Here is a 21,458-nt window from a genome sequence, read left to right on the forward strand (position 1 = left end):
GTTATCAACACAAAAGTGAAAAGAGGAACATTTCATTCTGTTTGTTTTCCTGCAGTTCTCTGCAGGTGCAGGCTTTGCTAACAAGGTACATTCACTGTCAAATCCATGTAGTTTGATTCCTTAAATTTAGTCATCTAGAAGGTATTGCAAGAATTCACAATAGAAAAAGTGTCTTTTTGCCACCCTGATTCAGGAGGAGGAGCCAGGAAATAAACTGGCTTCTCTTAGTTTTAAAGATCTAGATGAGGCAAGAGGGCAAACGATGAATACGCCTTTCTGAAATAACCCTGCATTTTGCTTCATTCATGTGAAGCCCTGAAGAGATAAGGCTCACAGAAAACCTAAGAACATCCCCCTTATTAAGTTGCAGAACTGAGATCAGATTTCAGATTTAGCAAGACAAGTTAGTAGGCTCAGAAAGATCAATGAATAAGAGTCTCACTCATAACACACGGCTGGATTTAGGCCCAGAGGGAGTGAAAGCAGAAAGGAGGACCAGCTGTACGAGCAGTAGGCTCAGTGAATTGGAGAAGGGACAGGATGATAAATAGGCCAGTGATGTTGAAGGATAGCAGGAGGGAGAGCAAGCTGAAGGATGGTTTAAAATAAAAAAGGAGATTGGTTACATTTAGAAATCTGGTATTTGGCATCACTAGAGATAATTCCGGGTGATCACTAGGCTAAGCGGTGCTAAGGAAGAGGACAATGGCTTTGTGGGGACGCATTTGACAATGAGTTTGAGAGCTAGTCTCAAGCTAATGGGATAGTGTTTGAATCCTCAAGAGGTGATTTTTAAGAGTGTTACTGACAAAGCTGATCCCAGGCACTAGACAAAATATTTGCAAGGAGCCTGTTTTCTCTGTGCCTGATGGGATGCATAACATGCGTGTCAGAGAGACAGTCACAAAAAAGCTCAGGCTATTGCAGGGAGACAAAAATGAAGCTTTAAAAAACTGTCATCTCTGACAGGACAGAAATGGTGCATCTCAGTGGTGGGCTAATTTGTGGGAGAAGCTGTTTTCCAAAGGTTGCATAAGTGTAGAGTAAGGAAAGAATGGAGCTTTCCACCTGGAGTGTCAGTACTATAACCTATCAAACAGGACTGCTCCTCCAAGAGGAGAGAGGACACTGGAGTACAACCCCGAATTTAAGTTAATTCACTGATCCACAGTGGAAGATCCACACAAAACCAGCTGCAGAACCATATGTTTTAAGCCCTGTTTTCAACTTTTAGATGCATAAGGCATTGATCTCTGGATGGCACTAAATGAAATGGTACACAGAGAATAAAAGGGATACACAGAGAATGAAAGATAATTGAGCAATAAGAACAATATACTTGAAAAACCTAGTTTGAATGACATAGATGATCCTAAGAACTAGTGGAGATTTGCAGTGTGGAGAGAGAGAGCGCAAGGACAGACATCTGCATACCACACAATCCAAGCTACTGAGATTTAAACAAATCAGTTACTAGAATTGACAAGATATAAAGAGACTCTACCCCTTTATCTTGGCTGTGGTACTGATATAAACAGAAATACATAGGCCTGCACTGTCGCCTCATTTATACCGGTGTTACAGTGGTGTAGATCATTTGCTTTAAATTGAGTTACTCCAGATTTACACCAGTGCAAGGGAGATTGGAAACAGGCCCATGGTGTTTAAATGAGAGAGGAATTAGCCAATTAACTGACGTGCGTCCAGCATTCACAAAAATCCCTAGATACTTTACAGAATGCAGTGAAACAAAAGCATTTATGCTAATGGGTAAAGTCAAGAGGTAAAACTTGACTTTCAGCTGGTTGAGCCTAGTGGCATTTTAATCTAATATCCCATGAGACTGAACCTGCTGGGCCAAATTCTGACATTTACACCACTGAATATCCAGGTTAGTTCCACCAAGGTCTGCGGGATTACCCCAGATTTACAACAATGGATCGGAGAGCAGAATCCGACCCTTTCCAAGATACAAAACAAAGGGTACTTACAGGTACCAAAATAATGTGGATGAGTGAGTCGGCTGTGCGGTACTTTCACATCCGTTAGACTCCCCCTTCAAATGCACAAGAGTGAGGTTTTGCACATTTCAGTGGGCGCTTGTGTTCAAGAGAGAGGGAGGGTGTATCTTTAAAGACTGGACTCCAAGTGTTCACGAGGCAAAAGTGACTAATGAAAGGAATATACTTTGTTTATGCTGGTGAAATAGCTAAAGGAGCCCACAAACGTCAGTAAATATTGGAAGAATAACTCCAGGAAGTTCACTCACAAAATGGTAACGGCTTAACTGTCCTCCTCTGGCAGACACGACCCAGACCTGTCGGTAGTGGGAGAGGGGCAGAGTGAGGGCAGCAGCTTCAGCAGATGTTATTGAGCATGCTCAGTCCGTGTGCTCCCCCTCACGCATTGCCTCAGTTCTTTGGGGGCTAACAGCTAATGCAGTCGCTCCTGTTACCTGGAACATCTGAGGCCTGATTCTCATTTACACTAAGGCCCCAGATCTTCAAGGTTAATTCAGATTTTCTAACATATTGCAGAAGGTGGATGTGACAAAAAGGACCCCTGTATTCACACAACTGTAATAATCTTTGTACAAGATAGGCCTTGGGTGCTACCATTTGACAACGAATAACTCCCTGACCGATAGTATCATGGTGGAAGGCATGTAGCAGCATTATATGTAAAATTATGAAATCCCCCTGTATGAGGTTATTAGTACACGTTCAAAATCGCACAGCCCTGCCTAGGCAAAAGTTGTTAAACAGGTCTATCCTAGAGAAAGGAATGTGGGTTTACCTCAGGTTACACATAAGTAATAAAGAGGGTCTTAGCAAGGCAGGAGACACAGTACACACAGGTGAGAAGAAACAGCATGGAGCCTTCTTCCTCACAAGACCCCATGTCGCCTTCCTCGCTGTCTGAATAAATGTTGCTTTGAGTGGTAACCTTCAGCAGAATCAACTTCAAAGATTCAGTGGACTATAAAAGAAAGGGGTGGAAAGCCCTAAATTCTCTCTCTTTCACCTATGAAGACAAAGGGACCAGCACCTTTGGGGCTTTGAGAGAGATCCCGCTCAAGCAAAGGGTCGGTCACCTTCTTGCTGGAAGACCATGGGTGAGAAAGGCCATCTTGAACAAAGCCTTGAACCGAAATGTAGTAGATTAAGTTTTAGACTTTGAGACAGGTGTTTTCACTTCTATTAGCCTGTAACCATTTCTAACGTTATCTCTTCTATTTGGAATCACTTAAAACCCTATCTTCTTTTGTTAATAAACTTGTTTTATTTTTAATCTCAACCGACCCAGCGCTGTGTTTAAACTGAACCGTTCGGTAACTCCACTGAAAACAGAAAATTGCTGAATATTGACTCCTTACAGGGGCAACAGATCTTAACAACTGAACTGTCCAAGAGAGGGCTGGGCAGTGCAGAACGCAAGTTTGGGGAATGTTTGGGACTTGGGATTGCGTCAGGGTCACCCTGCAAGAAGTCACCAAGGCTGGCAGAAGCCAGAGTGGGCCAGGGCTGCAGCCGCACACAGACACTCAGGGTGCGACCTGCATGCTGGCAGGCTGCTTGTGAGCAGCCCCAGCTGGGAGCTACAACAGCAGAGCATTGTGAGGCACACAAGGTTACTGGGCAGGTGGTGATAACCCCTCACTGGTCCGGATGGCAGCCCGGAATGTCAGTGAGGATAACTGCGAATGGCTTTCCCTCTTTGAGAGTGAATGCAGGGAGTCCAAATGTGAAACTAAAGTGGTTCCTGCACTGCAAATATTTAGGATGAGCTTCATTCCAACGGCCTCATTTTCTGAAGTGTTGGAATGTTCTTTGGACACACAAACACGTTTACCTCCTCACTCACTTAGCTAGTAATCTGGATAATGCTGGCAGTTTGAGAATTCAACCTGAAAGCCTGCCACACAATAGATCAAGAGCCTTGTCAGCTTGTGACAGGAGTTCACTTCTCGAACAAGTAACAAAACCAAAATGCAACTCTGCAGAGGGTGTGACCTGCACATTGCACGACATGCACCTGCTCTACTGGTAAGGGGGTTGGGTTGTTCTTTACTTGCCTCTGGAGAGATGTTTTCGTACACGTGTATCGTCTCTGATTAAACCATTCATTAAGAGAGCTCTGGATGGAGTTGCAAGGCAGCAGCAAGTGTGAGCGTTCTGGGAAAGGTGTACACCATAAAAGGTCAGCCACCTTGTTAAACATCCTGAAGTTTCCCTCTCTCTCTGAGACTGTGAGCAGACGCCAGAAGGAATGGATGCCTCTCTCTCCGGGGTGTGACCCAGTTCATTCCCTCTGAAGCACTGTCAGCAGACAGGGTACTGAGCTAGATGGACCATTGGTCTGACCCGGTATGGCTGTTCTTATGTTTGTATGTTAACAGAAGCTGGCCCAATAAAAGACATTACTTCACCCACCTTGACTCACTAATATATAGTGATGTTATATGATCTATGGAGGCAGAACTGTCACCAGTAAGAACTGGGTCACACCACAAATTCCCATTTCTGCTCTGTTGAAAGAACTAAGCTCTCACACACATCTCTGTACAAAGGCAGCGTTTTTGCAATGCACTATTCCAGGGGGCAATGTTAGTATCCAGAAAACAAAGAGGTGGAGGTAAATAGCAGCCAAATAAAACCTGGCTCAGTTTCACCAGATTGCAAACTACCTTTCCCTCCTCTTACTTGATATCTCTAGACACTAGAATAGTTGCAGCCTCGAGTCTTCCATAGTAAGAAGGATTAATAATAGCATTGCTGTTGGGTGGAAACAAGACATCCTTGTTCACAGCTTATCTGCAGCCTGGGCTATAAAAAGCACACTACCACAACAATAAATGACATCACTGTGGAGCAGAGGGAACTGGATTCAGCCAGACATCAGCTAGAGATTTACATAAAACACCAGGTCAGAGCTCTTCGTAAGCTGTATAAATGTGTCATTTAAAATTTCACACTTAAAATTAGAAGCACTTAAACATGCACGTTGGAGTGTCTGTTTTCTAGGGGGCCATAAAGACAGACAACCGATTTGCTAACACAAGCTATGCAATCTGCAGCGCACAGTTCCAAAACCTTCGAATTTACTCCAGCTTTTACTTGTAGAAGGGACGAGATTCCCCTAGGTCTGCCATTCCCCTGCTTCCTGCACGTGCCGGTTTCCTTGAGCAGTCTAACCCACGACCGGTCTCTTCTTCCCACCAGGCTGCCTGGCACATGGGTCCCGCGCCTCCCGAAGATCTGCCCCTTCCTCTTTCAACTGCCTAGTGTGCAGCACGGGGGACTTTGCCTGGTGGCCCCAGCCTGTCTGCACCAGCCACACACAGAAGCCCCACATCCTACTGCAAAGATGCCGATGACCTTGACAAACTTGAGTCAGACACAGGTGTTCAGTTCGGGCTTCTCCGGAAGGGCAGAGCTGTCTATCTTTGGCACAATGCCCTCCCTGTTCCGGGGAGAATCTGTCAGGTTGGGAAAGGAGGGGCTGTCTTGAGAAGGGGAAAATAGGCAAGAGATTTGAAACGAGAATACCCTTTCCTTTTCCTTCCCCCTTAATGTTTGTCACAGGAGGTGGAGGATACCTACTGCTTGTAACATCTCTAGATGGATGGTGAATGTGGGTGCGTCAGCGCAGGGAACCTCATGAGCTCGGGAGACACAGGAAGGTGCGGGGAGAGGGAAGAAATCTGAACGGGAGCTCTTGTGAACCGAAAAGGAGAGTTTAGAAATACCCCAGGGCCATGCAAGCAGGGAACATCCCCTTCTCTCACACACAGCCAGCTACTTGGCCTGTGCCCCCCTTCTCAGCAGGCTAAAGCAGAAGCCTCCAGAATCATTCCAAAGTTTGGAAATAGTTTGTGGTTGATTTGTGTCTCAAGTATTTATTTTTTCCAAAGCAACCCCCCTCTCCCCTCCTCCCTTCTTGTGGTTACTGGGGCCGTTGCCCTGACCTGTCCTTAGCTAGCAGCGCTACCCCATGTTATACAGAGGGGAACAATGCATAAGGCCCGATGTTTGTTTGTGGGAGGAGGCTGTGTCCTCTAGGTCACCTTGGTTACAGATGCCCGCCAGTGATGGATGAAGAGATGGGGAAGGGGCAGCCAATTCTCTAAACCCTTTTGCCACATCAAATTAAAACTGCTTTGTTGCCTCCTGACGTTTTGCTCATCTGTTTCGGCTCCCTCCTTTCCCCCATCCTCCCTTCACCCAAGCTGTATGATTATCTCCCCCACTTCCCCTTCTGGGCCTTCTTCCATCTGACCCCCTGGGACTACAGTCCTCAAGCTGTCCATCAACCCCCTCCTTTAAATTCACTTCTTCCTGAAAGACCAGAATCCAGATTTTGCCCCTCAGAGAAAGGGTGGGAAACCAGGTGACAAAAAAACCCTTTAGAAAAATCCAGATCTAGATGGCAGAACTAACAAAACACCTGCTAAGAGTCACTGTTGGGGCATATTGCTGGTCACCTCATCCCAATTACTTCAAATTTTTATATATGTGCCGATTTAACCTTTAAAACTAACTCTCTCTCTCTCTCACACACACACACCTTTTCAAGATAGCCAGTATCCCAACCATCTAACAGTAGATCCCTGGCAGCACAAATTCCTCTATTGCTTCATTGTTGGTACCTTCCCCCAACCACACCACAAAGGCCAACATTATATGCTAGTAAAGGAAGTGTGGTATGACTAACTCAAGACAGATGGAGCAAATGAGAACCCTAGTAGCTTGGCAAAGCGCTTTGACCACCCTATGAGATGTTCACATTCTGCGCCCGCTCAAGTTTTTGTATCAAAGGAGACATCAGCGCAGCTCATTTTTACTCACTGAGGTGTCTTCTGAGCAAGAGGCAATGATGTTTTCGATAAAAGGGTTCCACTTGATGTCAAGCACGTTGCCCTGGTGACCGCAGACTTTTGGGAAGTTTGGCTCGATCCGACCAGTCTGTTAGCAAGAAACACACCGTCAGCAACAATTCTAGTCATCTTAGGAACTGAACTCATGCTAAGAGAGAATGAATAACTCATTTGCATAACTCAAAACGCCAGCAAAGAGGAGCAGCTTTTTAGTAACTCAGCTCTCTTTCTCTGGCTTGCTTCAGAGATCAGATTTTCATTTTCTCCTACTTATCTGTGGTTCATATGTGTCTGGTTAAATATGCAAAACAGATATCAAGATATTACCGACAACTTCTAGCAATTTTACAGCATGACATCTCTACAATGATCAAAAGGTACCAGAGAGAACTAGCTCGAAACAAAGAGATGGCTTGGAGGAGAAAGGGAGCTTACTTTGCAGTCAAACTCTCCTACAATATGCAGATGTGTTACATTGCCAGCAAAAGATGTAGGGAAAGCGTTTGACATTTTCTGTTTGATGCATGAGATTGAAAGAGTAAATGCATTACTGGGTAGAGTCAATTAAAACACCATTAGCATGTGGACAAATATGTGTCCAAGATACAAAAACAGAGGCTTGCTGTAATGACCCAGACCAGTTATATCTCATAGTAGACCAGATATCAGCCAGGCTGAGGTCAGTGCCACAACTTTATACCTCCTCATGCTTTCCAGAGGAAAAAGTTTCTATTCTTCTCATTCTAGGACACTCCCAGCAATTCTCTCTGAACTACTCTTAAATAAAGAAACAAATACAACAAATGCCCTTCCCTGTAGCTGTACAACATCCTTCGATCCTGCTGTGTAATGCTTTGTACAGGCTTTAGCCAGGCTCTTTCTAACAGAATTGTTAGAAGAGGCTTCAGGGGTTTGTTTAGCTGATGGGTTTGCATTACTTAGGAGAAGTTTGCTGGACTACGGCTATTATTTATATCATTGTAAACGCTTCTAAAGGTAGGCTGCTAGTTGCATCATAAGTGGAAAATAATAAATAAAAATAAAATCCACTCATTTGGTGCTCAGCTTCTTAATTACCTGTGGACATTACTAAACTCTTTGGGGAAAAGCATACAATTTACAATAAAAATTTCTGCTGAGGAACATTTACAAGTAGCATGAGGGGTACACTCATTAAATTGCTAATGAGATTTTGGGGTCCTTTCCTCTCCCCAAATTTCTGAAGTGATATTGAGCATGACATGTTTTTTTTAAAAAATATTCTAGACAATCACAAGTAGTATCTTAGAGAATAGGAGCACTGTAGATTTAAAGAAGTGCAATAACCACTTTGCACTTTAGAGACGCAATTTTTCTCCATTGGGCGTAAAAAGTTCCTTTAGGAAAACTTTTAGCAATGGTCTTTTTTTCTAGAGATGGGTGAAAGCCTATATTTTGAAGGTTTTTGGTTTTTGGGGGGTTTTTTTGCTGAAAAATACAGATTCAGGATGACCAAAACAATTAACGAATTTGTGTCAATTTCTGCAAATTGTTTCTGTCAAATAAAAAGTTTCATAAATGTCAAAACAGTCTGTTTCAGAATTCTGAAAGAAAATTTGACTTTTGGTTTGGGAAATTCACTCAATTATATTTTTTAAAAACTGTTTAAAAAAGGTTTAAAAACATCAAAAATAAAAGGAAACATTTTTTTTTTAAAAGTGATTTTTTTGTTTTATTTTGGGTAAACCCAAAGAGATTCCTCCCCCACACCCCTCCCATTCTTGCTGTGTCCACTGAACCAAAAAGCAAGTTATTTGCACAACCCTATGTTTTCCCTCTATTTACAGAGAGAAACCTGAAATATTTTTAAAATGCACAGTTCACTTGGCAACTATAGCACACAGATCTATTAATGTGAATCAATTTCTTGTGTTAGTTTCCTCTCCTCCGTGGAATTGTAAAAAATTCCCCAGTCTTTGCTTACTTCTACATGCTGCTCTGCCTAAAACTGTCTGTGTACAGCAGCCAACGGTCTCTTAATTAGGGCATAAGCCTTGCCGACATTTCTATTTCTTTTGTTCCCTCCTTTTTTAAAACCAAACTGAAATTTCAGATCTCAATGTATGGGCTTTTTATGTCCACTAGGAGGTGATGTCAAGCTTTTTAAGGCTTGAAAACAAAATAGGTCAGAATGCTAAATACACTAAATATTTAATAGCACTTTCAGCACTGACCTTTTAAAGTATTTAGCTCCTGGCTTCATTTAATGTGAACAAAGAAATGCACATGGGTAAATCCTTGGTTTTGGTAATCCACCAGTAAAGCAAACATCTGTGAAGCAGATTTGTAACCTCCTACTGTAATAGTTCAACAAATACCCCGGCAGCTGGTGAGTATTTTGTAATCCATTGTAACACAAGGGGAGGGCAAGAACAGTATAGTGTTTCAGCAGGGGCTGCCATGTAGATGGCCTTGTTTTGGTTTGAGGACTGCAGTTGTATTCCCTGGGAGCGTGGACAACTGTGAGTGGGGTTTGCTCTTCAGACATTGCCTCCTGGGGAGATTATTTGAATTCATTTGTTCCCACTGAGCTAGTCTGTTAATTGCCAGGGAGTCTTGGTTATTGCTACAGCGGGATGTGGTGGTGTCACTGCTTCCTTGCACACGGACAGTTCAACTGCTACCTCACAGCCACCTTGGCTGCGGAAAGGAGTGCAGAGACACCATGTAGCACACTGACATCATCTCTGTTATAAACAAGTCTAGCATGGGGTCCAAGAGACAGACTGGAATGTCTGCATGACTCTGGGAACAAACCACAGTAAAAGCAGCAGCTAATATATTGATTTCCTACCATCACCGGCCAAGAGAAATTCTGTCATAAACAGAGCTGTCCCTTCAGCTTGCTTTAGGGTGGAATATGAATGACAATGTCTGGAGGTCTGATCATGCATATTTCAGTAGCACCTAGAGAGCACCAATCAGGGAACAGGGTGCCAAGGTGCCAGGCACTGTACGAACTCATATCATTCTATATCCACATGCACCAGCAATGCCAACTGCTATCAGTCACTATTCAGAGCACCTAAAGGAAGAGATGGGCATTTCTGACAGAAAACACCGTGTTGAACTGGAATGCAAAATGCCAGGGCACAGAGATATCTGCAAATGTGGCCAATTTACGACACAAAAAGGCATCTGGGAAAGAAGCATGAGAAATCCAGCCATTTACTGGTGATCTATCAGGGAGATACATGAGCGCGCAGATCCGGCACTGATGCATGTGATTGGATGAAAACCTGAAAATTTCAACAAAAGACAGCAATGCTTGCAAAAGTTTTCATTTAATCAAAAAGCCATTTTGTACTGGAAAAGCATTTTGAAAAAAAAAAAAATGTTTTTTTTCTGCCAGCTCCTAAAATAACTCTGCAGAAGTAGAAAGACAGACAAGAACATAAGGGAAGGTTGGCAAAGACGTTTATCCGTACTTCCTAGCAACAGTTTCCTCCTAATGCCTGATGTTCAAGGTTATTTCAGATGTTATTTTATTTTTTTGGAATGCAGTAGGAGATAGTAGTAACTTAAATCATGTGAACCTGAGTCTCTTCAAAAACAAAAATTAGGACAGTAGAAATGGTCAAATAAAAAGCCAGAGTAGTTAGTGCATTTTAATCAGCTTAATTCCAGAGTCTGCTTTCTTGTTTTCAAAGGACATTTTAACACTTTTTTGTTCTGTTTATTTAATTAAATGAAGGTTTTAACTGAGTTCAACAATATGGTTTCAATGAACTGATCATTCCAATTCAACAAATCAGTAGGCTTAAAAGGATTCAATTTTTATAGGTAAATGTTGGTAAACCTCAATTTCACCGTATATACACAAGCCAATGAAAAAAATATTTCCATTGATGATCATTGAAATTTACAGCAAGGCAAAGTAAGATAAACCACTGCTTGAGAACTTGTTAGAGTTTGATTTAATGATATTATCTTTGTATAGTTTGACGTGCAGTGTTGACAATTTGTGTTTTAATGGTTATAAAAGCTTTAATTTTTTGAATCTCAACATCTGTCTTAAACTATTATTGTCTGCCACCCACCCCAATTCCACATGACCATGAAAATGTAAAATAGATAAAAATAGAAAAAAATGCTTTAAAATGTTGATATCTGTCAAAATGACAAAACTTGAATTCTATTTATAAGGCCAGAATTAAGCTATTCTTGCAACACAGGAGTGTTTATTATCAGTGTCATTTTTAGTTACCAAGGTAAAGAGAAAAAAATCCTGCATCTGCTCATTACTTTCAATACAGGAACAAAATGACCCATTCAGATACATCACTGTTTCAATAACAGGGTCATTTTAGCACTTCCCCTTTGCCCTTCAATGAAACCCATTACAAACATTCATTCATTTCCACAAGCAAGACAGCAATAGGATTATATCCCTTTTTAGCTGGTCTAGGATGAGCACTTCATTTCTGACTTATGAGCCTCTTGTTAATTAAGGCATGTTATGCAAATTCTCTAATCATATGGCACATGCTTCATTTTTACTCCAGTGATTGATAGCAGCCAATGTGAATTTAACCTACATTAGGCCCAATTTCAATTGTGGCAGGTGAGGATTTAAAGAAAGGGGATGGAACTGTTGAAAGATACAGGACCAAACTCCTGTTCCTTTATTGTAGATTCCAGTTAAGTATTTCTGACTCTGAGCCACTTTGGATCACTCGAAAGGTCTTAATTTTATGCTGCTGCCTATGAACTACCAGAGGGGATCTAATGGGTCAAACTCGACATTTCATGGACTCCCACTATCTATTAAGGCAATGTGCTCTCTTGAGCCAATACCTCTACTTATCATTATGACTGTCTGGTAATTCCACTTTAATTAAGCTATAATGATCAATGTACTGAGCATTTCTTAGGGATTAGCAAATGACTGGGAGAATTAAGGATGGTTAATTCACCAGGGAGCTCTGGTCTGAGTTCACTAGTGCTATTATAAATCTGTTTAGATTTTTAGGACAAAAACCAAGTAAATCTTTTTTGACATTTTCCCCATGGCTTTGTCAGGCCTCCAGATGGGTGCTAGGAGTGTTTGAAAAGTGCTCATGAGGGGTGGCAGCCATGCGTCTCTTTGTTTTCCTAAATTAATACTCTCTCTCGAGCACTAAACACATTTGCCACTGCTGGAGTTTTCTATGTGTACCATAAAAAGCCAGCTTCTTGATTGCACCCCTTCCCTACCAGTTTTCCCAGTGATAGTAAAAACTAAGGTCCTGATTCTTATAGACTTTAAGGTCAAAAGAGACCATTATGATCATCTAGTCTGATCTCCTGCACAATGCAGGCCACAGAACCTCACCCATCTGCTCCTGTATTAGATCCCTAACCTATGATTGAGTTATTGAAGTCCTCAAGTCATGGTTTAAAGACTTCAAGGTGCAGAGAATCCACCAGCAAGTGACCCGTGCCCCATGCTACAGAGGAAGGCGAAAAATCCCCAGGGCCTCTCTTCCCAGTCTAACCTGAGTAGCATCAGGAGAGGCTCCACTGATACAGAGAGTGTCACGTAGGTGCGAGAATCCAGCTCAGATTTATTGTTTATTTTTTTGCCATCGTAGAGAATATAAAGGCCACAAAGATTTAAGATAAAGAATGGAGATTAAGTCCAGCGGGGTGAACCTTCTCCCCAAATCTCTGCCTTTCCTGTTGTCCAATAAAGTGATTTTAAAGATAAACAGACAGAATACACAATCGCAAGAGCATTCCAGGTGCCAGATGGAATTCGTTCCTTCCCAGGGGGCATTTCCTTTCTTTCTGTGCAATGCGCAAGGTAGGCCATTTCAGATAAACTAGGCTCCGGGCTGGAACAGGAGGATGGAGGAGGTTGCAGGAAGGTGACTTTGTGCCTCCTATGTTCTAGGACCAGCCACCCCTTGCTTCAATTTGTGCTTGAATGAAACAGACCCAGGGTCTTTGGCATCAGGTGGGAACAGACGGAGTTCAGCACTGCTCCTGGCCACACCCTTGGCAAAGCCCTACCATGGGAGCTGTGAGGGGAGCAGCTTAGCGCCGATATAGCCAGCTTCATGCCACCCAAGGGAGCCTCTAAGCTGGTGGGTGAGCCACTGATTTTGTCCCCTTTCAGGCACTGAAATGTTGTACAAGAGCCATAAGGCAATGAAGAAATGGCCTCTTTTTTATTCTGTGATAAGGAAACGCCTTTATGAATGTGCTTTTTTCCCCTTTCCCTTCCCATCTCACTTTTGGTGTGTCCACACTAGAGGGTTCATTCAGAGTGATTCAACCTGGAGTTACTTCCCTCGAGTCGGCCTAACATGAGAGAGAGAGACCCCATACTGCTAAACAACAAGGCAGCTGCTGTCATGGGCGTGCGTCCACACTGACTCAGACTTCTGGAGGCCTAGCCCACAGTGCTACAACAAACTGCACTGGTCTGTGAATGCTTTTGCTGGATATTATGGGAGAACTGATTCACTGATTCAAAGGCCAGAAGAAACCACTATGATCATCTAATCTGACCTCTTGTATACCACAGGCCATAGAATGCCTCCAACATTATTCCTAGAACTTATCTGTCCCTTCTGTGGTGATGGGCAAAGATGGTCTAGACCTGGCAACGCCCAAAATTAAACCAGCCAGGCTCCTCCTTTCCGTCCACAGCCTACATCCTAACTAGTGTCAAAGCATGGATCTTGCTCGAAGCAAGGATCAGCACAGACTGTTGGCACTGGTGCCACTGTCATTTTGTTGAGAGGTGATGGCCTGTGTTTTGGTCTGTGTCTGGACAGCAGAGCGAGCCACTCGAGCAAAATCACGAGCAGAACCAAACCCATAATAAAAAGGCACGGGAGCTGGAGGTAGGGAAAGCATTTCTAGAGACTTCACAGCTATGGCTAGTTTAGTTTTTTTCACAGAAATTTTATTTCAATGGAAAAAAATCGACTGAATGAAGTTTTTCCCCAAGAAGTGTCTGCTTTCTGGGGTTCTGAGTTTTAGAAATGCTGGTTCATGTCCCTATTCTCCTCTATGGGCCAGGCTCCTTTAATGAACTACCTCTGTCATGATGTACTGTGGCCAGAGACTCCCACGATGCACCTCCTCTACATGAAGACTGGAAACTGTGATGCATGATGGGAGATGTAGTCCAACCAGGGACGCCAACCTATGGAGGAGTATGGCAGCATGAGGCATCTGAACTATTATTCCCCTGAGGCACCACAGTAGCATTTTCAAATTAAAAAAAAATTATATATATATATTTTAATTTCCACTTGAAAAAAAAATGAAATTCTCCAAGAAAAAAAGATTTTTTTCCTTTTTTCCTTGAAATTTTCCACAAAAAAATATTTTATTTGACCATCTCTCTTCACAGGAGGGCTGGGATCTCAGCTCAGAGAACGAATCAGTGTGTTTGTGGGTGCAGAGCAGTAGATTGCAAGATTAAAAAAAATCAACATCATTAGTGGGCATGAAGCTGTGTTTTGCATGCTAGTAACATAGCAGAATCAGTTCAGACCTTCCTCTTTGCCTGCCTGTCATCTTGCTGTGAACTATTGGAAGGCAAAGCACAATTTTATGGGTTATTATTTATTAAGTACTGTAACAGACATCACTTACCAACCCCACTTTACATTATCTAGCTTTCATCCTATTTTCATATTTGCATTATCATGACATTAACAACACACTGCCTGGTGAACACTCTTTCCCTGCTTACAGGAAATACAAACTTATGCAGCAGCTGTTAAACTCCAAGAGGACAGATCTTATAACTGTGTAAGTTAATAAGCAATCACGAATTTTGAGCAACTAGCTGAATAATTTTCTTTGCAAAGGAGACTTGATGTTCTTTATCAAAATTCATTAGTCTTTCTGGAGGACAAAAACACAGTTTGGTTACTAGACCATTACATACAGTGTGAGAATTTAATTTTTTGATTAAAACAAAATAATACTAGTATTTCACAAACCCAGATCATGATCCAATTGTCATCACCTGGAACTGGGGCAGCCCATTTACCTTCTCCATCAAGGTACCTGCCCTGCCCAGAGACATTTCGACAGCTGTTGTGCATGTGTAAAATATTAACGAAGGCAGAATCTGATTTAGCAACACTTTTGCTCTCAGTCACAGTGTACGTAAAAGAGGAGAGACTAATCTTCAGGACCTGTGCTCTGCAACGTTGGAAAATAATGGATAAATGAAACTTGTATGGTTAATGCTGATAAATACAGATCAGTGATTTCCTGTGCTGTAATTTCCCATTCGGTCAGTTGAAGGGAAACCTTGTCAGCATCAGTGGTTTAAGCCCTAGTGGAATTCTAATCACACAAGGAAGCTGTATCTATAACCCTGGGCTGCTTAAAGCTCAGTGACCCAAATATCATTTCCCTTTAAGTGGGGGAGCACAACAACACAGGGAGCGTTCTACTGAGTAAGATTTTGCCTGTAGGCTCCTTTACGCTTTGACATTTGTCATCACAGGGACTTGAAGGAGTAATTCTTCAGCAGCTTTAAGCATTCAATGCGTTTTTTTGCCTGGGAACCAGAGCAATTAAAGAGCATCATTTTGGAGTGAAGGAATTAATTTTATTATGTCTTGGGGAGAGGGGTAAGAGGACAATGAATTTTTCAGTTTGCTTAAGTCAGTCATTTTGCCACTTGATGAATGAGAAGGAATCTGCTTTGGGAAATGGTTAGTAATTTCAGTGCTTTTGGAACACTGACAAGGGCAAAATAGAGTTTCATAATTATTCCAATACTACAAAGACAGTTTCAATGGAGAGTCTCTGTGTAAATATGCGCAGTGAAAGACACACACGCCTTCTTCAGACAAGCCTTTTTGAGGAATCCCATTTCAACAATAACTTTAAAAGGCATCCAGTCTCACCCATTTCCAGCCAGTTTACATATTTTAAAACACTGACCTAACAATCAAATCAGTAGCTAATCGACCAAGCTGGTACAATCCATGTATTTCTTTCTACAGTCAGTAGCTTGAATATGCAGCCACTGCCCAGACAATTGTCACCTGCACAGAGTGACATTAGGGGAGCTTTCTGGTATAACGTACAGGGGAAAAAAGGAAGGCGAGGATACTCATACACAGGCATAAGGCACCTCACAAAGCACTTTTTCTTTGAAGCTTCACTCTTGAGCGGTCTGAAGCTTCAAAGGTTTGCTGGAAGCATTGGGAGCTTACATGCAATTTTCACTTGGCAGCCTGCACTGGAAATCCTATTTTGACATCATCAGCGTCAGTCCCATGCGAAGGGAGTTTTTCAGAGCTTCAGATCCTGTGACTAAAAATGAAGGTTCAAAGTTTCACCATGTCTTTTAACAAAGGCTCTGCCCCCTCATAAATATGGGAATTTGTTGTTTTGACTGCAGGAAGCAAGGCATCAGGAAGACTGCCACTATACGCTTTATTGAAGCCATGCTGCTCGTTGACAGCTATGACTGCCTTTTCACTTTCCTCCCTTTCCTCATGCCCTCCAGTATTTGCAAAGAGGTGTTGCAATTATTCACTCATCCTCCTCAGGTACATCAACACGTTGTGTTTTGTGATTAGCCACCTCCATCACGTGGGGCTGTTCCTGTTCCGCCAGTTTGTTTTTTTTAAGGAAAAGAGCTTGAATAAGTCATTTCTAGTATAAAAAATCATGAATATTATGAGAATTTTGCTTTCCAAAAATACCTGTAAATAAAACAAGTTGCTCATATCCCAATTCCTATTTGCTTTCAGTAGAGTCAGAAATACCGGTGAGCCACTTTTTCCCCCTTTTTAAAAGCTCAGGCAACTCACACTTCTGTCATATTTGTCCAGCATTCGTTCTAACACATTTAAAGCTTGCACACAAACCAAGAAGAGAAGCCAGGCAAAAATAAGAGTGGGAATAAAAAAGAACTCCACAGAAAGTGACTCCAAATTCCTTTCTTTCCCAAGTGTACACTTTCCCATTAATTGCTGATAATTTCTACTTACCATTTCTATTTGATTAGTAAAGTTATGCCAAGGAAAAAGGAGATTATAAATTTTCATGTGAAAATGGTTCAGTTCATACATCTCCTTAGTGGCTGGGATTAAAAGAGTAAATAGATTCCCCCCCGCCTTATTGAAGAAGGCCTTGTCTGCATAAGAAAGTTGTACCAGTTTAAAAGGTGTGAGATTAACCCCCTCCTGGTCCCAGGGTGCCTCCCCTGCTCATTCAGTCAGATGTCCCCTCCTCTTATGGACTGACTTGTTCTCTCTCACAACTGGAGGGAACAATTCTTTCAGGAGATTTTAACACTCTCCCGCTATGTGTGGCCCAGGAGTGGTCAGTATGTGGATAGTCCATTTAGAGAGTGATCCCCCCCCGCCCAGTGCCATCTGAAAAGGGGACATCAGGCAATGTGAATAGACCAGCTGCCACTTAACGGGCAGGGAAATTAATGGGTCTGCATTTGGCAGTTATGACCCAAATGGTTCTTCTTCAGAGTAATCAATTTCCTTCCCTGCTTTGCAATGGCTGCTGCACTCACTTGGAAAAAAATAAGCTTCCTTCTAGTACAGAGAAGGGCAAGATGAGTTTTGATTATACAAAAGGTGACTGATTGGGGCAGGTCCCCTCATCTCTTAAGGATCCCCATCTAGGCAACCACGTGACTGGTAGGCACATACAGCTTTCTCAGCAAAGTGAGTCTAATTTGGCATGTGCCCAACTAGGTATTAGGAAGCTGGATAGCAAGAACAATGGTCCTAACAGGCAACAGAATTTTCAACAGACTATTTGGTCCATGTTTGTGCTGCAGCTTTTGTGAAAGTCTTGTCTCCAGTTGTCACAGCTTCTCCTGCGGTTTCATAGTTATTCACCCCTGTGAAGTACACCTGTTGTGGGAAGATGTGGTTGCACAGACCATGTCACCAGGATTAATTCCATGCAGAGTTCCGAAGATTAGGGCAGTAACCTTGATTCTGAATTGTTTCCCTACTGAAGGGAGAGTGGTGTATCATACCAATACATTTTTGTGTCGCTCAGCAATGAGGCAGCTGCATTTTGAGAAAGCTGGAGCTTCCTCATGATATTGGGTGTTGGGCCTCGGTAGAGAACTACAACAGTCCGGCATAGACGGTGCAGATGCCTGGAGCCTGGCAGCCACATCTGCTGTCAGCCGGACTGGACGCACTCTGCTGGCCAGCTGCAAATGGAAGTGAGCCTTTTGCTGTTGTGGCTAGTTGGGTCTGCAGGTGCGGTGTGGAGCCCAAGACAGATTGGACACCAGGAGGGCAGATGCCTTTTTTGGGAGAGAGTTCTTCACAACAGTTCTCTTCCCGCCAGCGTCACCTCAGTCTTGTCCATTTGGAGCCCACCGTGCTCCATCTAGGTGCCCAGCTCAGATAAGAATGAAGGAAACTGGGGTTTGGTGCATTTATTGTGAAGGGGCTGGGTGCACTCTGCGGTGCTTTGACCCATGTTGTCTCACTTGTTCTCCCTGGCACAGACAATAAATCAGGGCGGGGGAGAGAAGCAAGTCTGATGAGACCCTCGCTCCTTTTGGGGATGCACAGGGAATATTCAGGGCACAGGCTGCTTAACAATTAGGGTCAGGAAGATATTTCCCCCCTTCACCCTGTGCTCTATTGCAATACAGGTTTTTGGGTTTTTTTTTTTTTTTTTGCACCTTGCCTCTAAAGCATCAGGGATTAGCCACCACTGGACACAAGACAAAGTAACAGCTCTGCAATGGTCTTGACTTTTTTACCTCAAGGGTATCCTGTATTTTAGACCTTTCCCCAAATCTTCTCTAGTATTTGGGGTTTGTTGCATAATTTCAGTGATGTAAATAATTTACATGAGAAATGTGGATTTATGTATCTGCAGCTACAGAAAGCATTAGTTTCTTAAAAAAACCCAAAACCCTAACACCAAAAATATTGCAAGCTTCCCCACCACTGTTTTTGCCCTGGGTAGGGGAGGGCTTCTTTATTACATATTAGCATGTTCCACATTTAGCTTCTAGGAGCTGAGAAGCATGATTCTGTGGCAATCACGTGATTTGAGTCATACTGAGATGGAGTGAACCAAGGCCAAGGAAATTCAGAGCACTTGCACGTTCCCTGCAGACTCATCCATCTGGCAGGAATGGGTCAGGCAGACGGACCCAATTAGAAGGTGACTCAGGGAGAAGCAGCAACTTGCAGGAAGCCAAATAAACGAAAAGATCATTGTACCTGCAAACATTTCATTGTCCATGTGAGTGTCACTTCTAGGTCTTGTAAAGATTCCTGAGGCGGTTGACTACTGGGAGGCTTGCAGAACAGGCACAAGAGAACTGGTGAACATTCAGAAGCAAAGACTGTTAAAAATGCAAGCAATTGTCCTAGTTTCTTGAAAAGTTTGCCAAATTTTGTGACTTTTCACTTGAGAATATGATCACCCAGTAAAAAACTAACCCATGCTGCAGCAGAAAGTTTTTATTTTCAAGCAAAGATGGCTTTGCAGCCAAAAATAAAGACAATAAAATAATGAAAGTCGCTCTCACATGGTTTTGAAGTGAAGACAGCTATTTTGCCATGTTAGCGGAGACAAACTAGAACTTCAGGGCTAAAATGACCCAAAACAATGCCACAAATGTTAGAATTGTCACTTTGAAAAAACAAAACAATATAATACCATCACTCTGATTAGTATCACTTAGAAAACTTAAATAGAAAAAGGCAAGTGAGGTTAGCAGTGCCAAATGTAGCAAAATACATCTAATCTTTAAACTGTGAATGGAAGTAAACATGCATTGAATCAGCTGCATGAATGTAGACAGGCATTTGTTTTTAATCGCCTAGTTGCTGTCTGTTGAATTCTGCGGACTTTTTGGAGTCGCTTGTGTGACGCAGTGTCATGATATCACTAAAGAAATGGAATCTCATGCATCATCTGCGCTCTGGAAAATAAATAGAGGTGGCCACAAGTCAGCACAGCATTCCCTTTACCTGTCATTGTCAGCTGAGCAAAACAGACTTTTCCCAAGGCCAAGTTTTTGTTCGCTACAGAAATCCCCCCGCTCTCCTCCACCAATCTCCAGACAGGCAGAATTCCACGGCTCCAGCAACGTTAGAGTAGCAATCACGTGAACTTGTATTCTGAATGGCAGCTGCCCTATTGCACAGATTAGTCATGACAGGGGAATAAATAACCTCCACAAGGGTGTGCATATCAGTGTCTTTGCTTGCTCCAGGGAAGTACCTAGGAAAACCATACTGGACATTCCTGTCTCAGATTGCTCCTCTGCGGTAACCTCTCCACTTTTTTGAGGGGAGGGAGAAAGGGGGAAATGGAGCCAAAGTTGGAGAATGCATTTTGTAGCCTATGCTCCCCCCGTGGGGTCCACGTTTTCCAGCAGCCCCTTACACTCCTCTCCCTGTCAGAATTTGCCCTCACAAGAGGACTCCCAAAATTGCAGTGAGAGGAGGGCCAGAATGACAAGAGACACAGTTAGCTGAGTCACATTGACACCACCCACGACGCCCCCCGCCTCTGTATTTTAGGCGTAATGCTTCCATGCTCAGACACCCTGCTCAAACATCCTGCAACTAATGCAAAACAATCCCGAGAGGCACCTCCGAGGCCTACACTGGGAACTTCAGAAGGACCCATTCCATATTTTACACGATTTTGATCAGCTACTTATTCCAATTCGATGGGAGCGTGGCCCCATGACGGGAGCAGGGGTTGACATCCAAGATTTCATTCCCAGCTCTGCCCCCAACTCTGACCTTGAGCGGATCCACCAGTCTTCCCGTGCCTCAGTTTCCTCACATGTAAAACAAGACTCATGCCAGTCGGCCTCAGAGGATGACAGCACAACTCCAATTAAATTGGTGCTCAAGAACTTCAATGAAAGGTGCCATTCGGGATGTAATAAATGGTTTTAAAAGGACCCATTTAAACGGCTCAAAACAGATCGTTTAAATGTCTAAGCGTTAACTTGCCTGGCACTTGTCACAGCTTACAGCTGTCCGCAAAAGGGGTGGGGGCGTGGGGATGCCCTCAGGCCTTGACGAGCGAGCTTCGCCGGCCGGCTCAGCCCCGCTGAATGGCTGGGGGGGCTGACAGCTGCTGCCCGGCGTTGGCAGAGCCCAGGGAAGCAGCTGCGCAGTGGGCGACGCTGGGCCCGCGAGGTGACTCCCGCGTGGCTCTCCTCGGGGTCGCTGGGCCACTCTCGCTTGGCGGGGAGGCGCCCGGGCCTCTGCACCAGCCCAAGCGCAGGCCGGTGCAATGCGGCGCAGGGAGGAGGCGCGCTCGCCGGGGAGCAGAGGTCTTCAATCGGGGGGGGGGCATGAGAAATGGGGGGGCCCGGGCCCACCCTCACAGGGGGCAGGGAGGGAGCGCCCCCCCAGCACCGCTCTGGCCCCAGCGCTGCTCCAGCCCCGGCCCCGGCCCTGTCTTGGGGTCTGGCTGCCACCTCAGCCCCCAACCCTGGACCCCCACTCCCGGCCACGGAGCCCGACCTCCCGCCCCTCCCCCTTGGCCATAGCGCTCGGCCTCCTCTCCCCTCCTCAGCGCCCAGCAGCCGGCCTTGCCCGGC

At 43.7% G+C, this 21,458-nt stretch overlaps 1 protein-coding gene across 5 annotated transcripts in view; it reads right to left on the bottom strand.

Annotated features, from left to right (window-relative positions):
- CORO2B (coronin 2B) overlaps positions 1-21,458 on the bottom strand; it is a 125,330-nt gene that overhangs the window by 18,250 nt on the left and 85,622 nt on the right. For all 5 annotated transcript variants that reach the window (XR_010921272.1, XM_067555505.1, XM_067555502.1 and 2 more), the window contains one exon: positions 6,849-6,965. Coding sequence is in view for 4 of the 5 variants with exons in the window: in XM_067555505.1 (XP_067411606.1) it covers positions 6,849-6,965 (117 nt within the window). In the remaining variant the exon portion in view is untranslated. The remainder of the gene's footprint in view (positions 1-6,848; positions 6,966-21,458) is intronic.

Source organism: Emydura macquarii, unplaced genomic scaffold (genome assembly GCF_026122565.2).
Source record: "Emydura macquarii macquarii isolate MOO-44397 ecotype Brisbane River unplaced genomic scaffold, CSIRO-AGI_Emac_v2 contig_1644, whole genome shotgun sequence".
Taxonomy (NCBI): domain Eukaryota; kingdom Metazoa; phylum Chordata; order Testudines; family Chelidae; genus Emydura; species Emydura macquarii.